This window comes from Pygoscelis adeliae, unplaced genomic scaffold (genome assembly GCF_000699105.1).
Source record: "Pygoscelis adeliae isolate BGI_AS28 unplaced genomic scaffold, ASM69910v1 Scaffold242, whole genome shotgun sequence".
Classification (NCBI taxonomy): domain Eukaryota; kingdom Metazoa; phylum Chordata; class Aves; order Sphenisciformes; family Spheniscidae; genus Pygoscelis; species Pygoscelis adeliae.
In genome coordinates, this window is record NW_008824369.1 from 3403328 (window position 1) to 3409049 (window position 5722).

At 60.7% G+C, this 5722-nt stretch overlaps 1 protein-coding gene across 1 annotated transcript in view; it reads left to right on the forward strand.

Moving 5' to 3' along the window:
- LFNG (LFNG O-fucosylpeptide 3-beta-N-acetylglucosaminyltransferase) overlaps nucleotides 1–5699 on the forward strand; it is a 6714-nt gene extending 1015 nt beyond the window's left edge. The window contains exons 2-8 of the mRNA XM_009320074.1: nucleotides 3083–3131; nucleotides 4049–4148; nucleotides 4307–4460; nucleotides 4566–4651; nucleotides 4953–5118; nucleotides 5402–5487; nucleotides 5576–5699. Coding sequence (XP_009318349.1) covers nucleotides 3083–3131; nucleotides 4049–4148; nucleotides 4307–4460; nucleotides 4566–4651; nucleotides 4953–5118; nucleotides 5402–5487; nucleotides 5576–5642 — 708 coding nt within the window. The 3' untranslated portion in view covers nucleotides 5643–5699. The remainder of the gene's footprint in view (nucleotides 1–3082; nucleotides 3132–4048; nucleotides 4149–4306; nucleotides 4461–4565; nucleotides 4652–4952; nucleotides 5119–5401; nucleotides 5488–5575) is intronic.
- Nucleotides 5700–5722: the final 23 nt, after the last annotated feature.

Sequence of the window (5722 nt, forward strand, 5' to 3'; positions counted from 1 at the left end):
GGTGGGGTCCTGCCGGCGGCTGCCTGGCTCCTTGCAGGCAGCTGGGGGACTGACTCCATCCCAGCCGTAGGGACCCCGGGTGCCTCTCGGTCCCTGTACACGGGGGCCACGCATTGTGCCGGGCTGTATGGAGCGGTGGCAGCTATTGTTCGGGAGGGATTTGGCATCCTGTGTTTCTTGAAGCTGCAGTTTTGAGAACAATGAGGTTTCCTGCAGGGGCTGGGGGGGGCAGCGGGCCCTTCCTCTCCTGCACCCCGCAGGAAAAGTTACTGCGGGGGGGCCCAAGAGGTCCTGGCACCCCTCGGTGCCACGGCTGGCATGGGGGCTAAGTCGGGGAGAGGTGGAGGGGAGTGGGTGTAAGGGCTTCGGGTGCTTTCTGCCTGGGAGAGGGATGGGGGCCTGGCCCTGCTGCTTTTGGGTCTGGAGGTGGTGGCTTGGTAGGTGACAGCTCAGTTACCATGTCCCATCCCACTTTACCACACTGCAAATCCGGGCGCTGCCCTGATGCCCGATGCCCTGCATCGGGGATGCCGAAGGCTGATCTGTGTTTTTTTTCTTGTCACGCCAACATGGGGTTTTCTTGTCCCCATCCTTTCCTGGCCTGTTCCCTCTCAGGCTCGGCTGGCACCTCTGCTCCTCTCCCCTGCAGCCCCAGGGTGAGGGGGCTGAGCAGGAAGGGCACAGACCCCTCACCTAAGAAATGCGGACAAATTAATTAAAAAATAGAGGCTTTAATTTTTTTTTTTGTTTTAATTGTATTTTGTGGTGGGGCTGGGAGGGAGGTGGGGAACCTGCGAGGTCCCAGTAGCCCCTGCGAGGTCACTTGCAGGGCTGTGTGCCCCTGTCCTGGTCCCCAGGGTGCCGCCTGGTCCACCCGCACCAGGAAAATTAGGGGGATGTACATGGGGAGAGGCCAGAGGGAAGATGCCTCGTTAGAATGAAGCCTTTCGGTGCGGGCGAGTAATAAACAATTGTCCCTGTGGTCTATTTATAGCAGCTGAGCCGGGGGATTAGTTGCAGGGTTATTTTTGGAGTGGCTGAAGGCACAGTTGCTGGACGGCGTTTCTGAGCTAATCAAGCAAACGTTTTCTGTCTCGCCTGCGCGGAGGCTGTGTCCCCCCTGCCTCCCCCGTCCCCCTCCAGGCAGGGCTGGAGCCTTGGGCGGGAGGTACCGGGGCACCACGTGTTTCGGGGTGGATGAGAAAGGGCTTGTGATGGGGTCATCTTGAGCATCCTTGGATGGTCTCCCCCTGCTCTGGGTCAGCTCGTACCCCCAGCAGCTGCCTGACCCCTCCCTGAGCACGTGGGGGAAATGGGGACCAGCAGCGAGGTGCTGGCTGGACCCCACATTGGTTGGGGGTGATGTCCTCCTCCTCTGTGCACAGCACTGACCCTGTCCCACCCCAGCAGTGACACGTGTTCCAGGGCCACAATGACCATGGGCATCCTTGGCCCTGCAGCCGATGGGCTAAGGTCCCTGTCCCCCAGCTGTCCCCTCCTCACCAGAGGGTCCCCCATCCCCTAACCCTTTGCTCACAGCCTTCCTGACCCATGGGGGGCTGCCCTCTGTCCCTCCCCAAAACCAGGGCTGTGTGGCGGGCTGTGCATTTGTGAGAACTTGCATTCCCACCTCCTCCATCCTTTTATTTTTCTTTTTCTTTTCTCCTTTTCAAGCCTAAAAGGTCATTTGTAGCCCCGTCCCCAGGAGCGCGCCATCCTCCCCTCCCATTCAGCCTTCCTGCAGATCTGGGCTCTCCCCACCGGCCTCCCTGCTCGGGACCTGAGCAAACACCGGCCGGCCGGGTTAACCAGTGCAGCTGTATGCTAATGACCGCCGCTGCCCGCTTAACTCTCCTCTGCTGAGTAAAGTCAACCCAGCTATTGTACCCACCTCCTCAAACAAACCACAAAAACCCAGCGCGTTCCCGGGGCCGGCCGGCTGCGGGGTGGCACCCAATTTCCAGCTGACTTGTAATTCATCATCCCCAGCACTCCGGCTCCATCGTCCCCCCTCCACCACCTCCATCCCCCCCCAGCCTCAGCCCTTTTGTCTTTCTTTCTTTGCCCTTTTGTGCACGTCTGGTTTTTAATAGCGCTTGGCAGCTGGTTGTGGTTTCTCTCCTCCAGCTTTGTTTGCTGCCCGCTGATTGATTGCGATGCCTTTCCCACCCCCTGCTCTCTCCTCCTGCTTCTCGCCCTTCCCCAAATCCCAGGCCAACAGCAGCCCCCACCAATCCTCCTTCCCGGGCGGCATATGCCAGGAATTAGCTGTGTAAATAGAGGAGTGCAGCCGGGCGGGCAGCTTGGGTGCCCGGGGAGGAGGTAGGGTTCTGCCTGGCACCATGGGGACCATGCTGGGGTGGGCAGCGAGGGACCGTCCCCTCCTCAGGGCTGGCGAGAGGCACCCACTGGCACCGGCTCAGTCACCCTGGGCAGGGACGGGGAGCGGAGAGAAGCCGTGGGGGTGTTGTGCAAGTGGCCGGGGACGGCCACGTGCTGTTGACACAGGTGGGGACGCAGCTGGCCGCCAGTGGCAAGTGGCAGCCAGTGCCATGGGCAAACACACCTGCCTGGGCAGGGAGAGCCGCCGGGCGGCGGCTTTGGCATCCCTGGCTGCACGTGCTGGCCACGCCGACTAAAGTCTGAAGTCTCTGCTCAGATTGAGCCGTGCTGCACACCCGCTCCTCGTCACCGGCTCCTCTCTGTGCACCCACCTCGTGCTCGGGGCGGCCCTTGCGTCACGCAAAATCCTCCTGCCTGCTGCTGCCCCATGGAAAAGGCGAGAGGATGGGGATGCTCAGCATGGGTGCTGGAGGGGGCTGGGGTTTGCACCCCGGTGAGGCACAGCATTGTGTGCCGTGTCCTGCCAGAATGGCTTGGCACCCTTCTTGGTCTGACACTGAGCATGTCATGGGCTTGCCTGGCTCTCTGGTGCTGCTCTGGGTTTTAGTGAGGAGGAAGAAGTCACCACCAGCGCCCCAGCGGGACCAATCCCCAGTGCTGCCCAGCTGTGCCGGGTGGTGTCCAGAGCTGCGTGGCCTCGACTCCTCAGTCCTCAAAGGTGCCTCGTCTTTTCTTTCAGACCTTCATCTTCACGGACGGGGAGGATGAGGAGCTGAAGAAGCAAGCACGTGAGTCTGTGGCCCTTGTCCCTTTGCATGCGAGACCTGGCCAGGTTCCCTGAGGACCCCCCACCTGGGGAGCACGGCTGGCGTGGAGCCTGCCCCAGGAATTCCGAAAAAATGGTCAAAATGCCACCGGTCAGACACTAACCTCAGGAGCCCTCGCCATAGGGACCTCGGCTGAGAACGAGGCAATTTGTTTCACTGATGGTGCCTAAAGCACCCTCTGCCCGGGGGCCCCACCTGGGGACGGGTTTCCTTCCCAGTCAGCCCAGCCCACCTCCTGTATGATGCTGCTGGGGAGCACGCTAACGGGGTGGGGTGCCTTTGCACCAGTTTGTCCCTGGGGCTCACTGGGATTGATGGGCAACACGGCCAGGGTTTCCTGGGAGCATTTCCCTGGCAGCCGGTCCCTGGGGCCAGGATCAGCTCGGTCTATTCTCCCCATGCAAATGACTCCTTTTCAGGCCGGGAAGCGATTGCCTTTGAGCTGGGCAAGCAAATAACAGGTGGCTGCTGCGGGAAAAGGCAGCGGGAATAGGCCAGGATTTTGGCTGGGTGGAGAAGCTGGCTCATGGACACCCTCTTGCTCCTGGGGTGGCTGGTACATGGCCCCAGGATGGGCAAGGTGATGTAGGGCGGCATCACGCATAGCACGCGGGATACAGCTCAACCCTGGTGCATCTGCTGCATCCGCACCCCTTGCTCCCTTCCCTTGTCTCATGTGGATCCAAAAGCCATTCCCCAAAAAATTCATTCGTTGCCCAAAATAATGTGGCATGGAGGCCACCGAGCATCAGGGACATCCATGGGGTTTCCATCCCCTGGTGTCCCTGGAATGTGCGTGGTGAAGCATCGCTGTTTGAGCAAGCAGGGAAGTATGGGATACCCCGGCACCGGGCTTTGACCCCCGTCTCTTCCCGCAGGAAACGTCATCAACACCAACTGCTCAGCCGCCCACAGCCGCCAGGCCCTGTCCTGCAAGATGGCCGTGGAGTACGACAAGTTCATTGAGTCCGGCAGAAAGTAAGCAGCGCCTGGGGCTACTGTGGGGGACGGTGGGGCTGCGAGGGGGGGGACGGACACGACAGCGTAGGCAGAGGCCATTCACATTTTTGGGGCCATATCTCAGCATGGGGTCTGGGGAGCTGCCCTGGCCAAGTGTGACAGGGCTGCTGCCGCAGGTGGTTCTGCCATGTGGACGATGACAACTACGTGAACGTGCGGACGCTGGTGAAGCTGCTCTCCAGCTACCCTCACACGCAGGACATCTACATCGGGAAGCCCAGCCTGGACCGGCCCATCCAGGCTACGGAGAGGATCAGCGAGAACAAGATGGTGAGGGGGTTGGGTGAGAGGTTGGGGCTGGCTTAATTTGGGCTGGGGTTTGTTCCCCGGTCGGCGGGAGGAGGCCTCACTGCCATTGCTTCCCCTCTCTCGCAGCACCCTGTGCATTTCTGGTTTGCCACGGGCGGAGCGGGGTTTTGTATCAGCCGGGGGCTGGCACTGAAGATGAGCCCGTGGGCCAGGTAAGAGCGTTGGCGTTGCTCTCCCATGCGGACTCGTCATGGTCCCAGTGGGGCACAGAGTGGCAACAAGATCTTTGGGGATGGGCGCTGGACCGTGTCCTACCACCTTGCTCTCTTTGCCTTGCTGGGGGTTTCTGCAGGGGGCTTGAAAACAAGCCGGGAAGGATCTCAGTTCCCCCAAGTGTAACTGACTTTTAATTAGAGCTAGAGGTGGGCACCCACTGGCCAAGCCCAGACCCCATGGGGTGCCTGCATCCCCCCAGGCTTTGCTCCTCTGCAGCTCCTCTCTGTCTCCCCGCAGCGGGGGCCACTTCATGAGCACAGCGGAGAAGATCCGCCTGCCCGACGACTGCACCATCGGCTACATCATCGAGTCTGTGCTGGGGGTGAAGCTCATCCGGAGCAACCTCTTCCACTCGCACCTGGAGAACCTCCACCAGGTGCCCAAGACGGAGATCCACAAACAGGTATCCCTGTCCTGGTGGCCTGGGGTGGATGGAGGGGTTGGGATGGATGGTACCGTCATTTGGTTTCATGTTGTCACCTAAAAACTGGGCATCACAGCTAAGATATTGATTGATGTGCTTCCAAAACATGAGCGGAGGGGGAACGCCCCATCAGCGTTGGGGTGATGCAGGGCGTGACCAGAGGCTGTGGGAAAGGGGGTGAATTTTGCAGTCCCCCCCATGCCCCTGCTTGATCCTCGTGGCCATGTCGTCTGCTTGACCCCCCTGTGTTTCCTCTCCCCAGGTGACACTAAGCTACGGCATGTTTGAAAACAAGCGCAACTCCATCCACATGAAAGGAGCCTTCTCTGTCGAGGAGGACCCATCCAGGTGAGATGGGGGGACCCTGTCCCCTCTGAGCCGGGGTGCCGCAGGGCCGCCACCACCCCGTGCTCAGCATCTCTCCTCTCCTCCGCAGGTTTCGCTCTGTGCACTGCCTGCTGTACCCTGACACGCCGTGGTGCCCCGCCAATGTGGTTTACTAGGAGACGCGTGTCCCCTCCAACCTCGTCCCGAATTTCCCCGGTATCCGACGGGTGCGCGGGACCTGCGTGCGGGTGTGTCG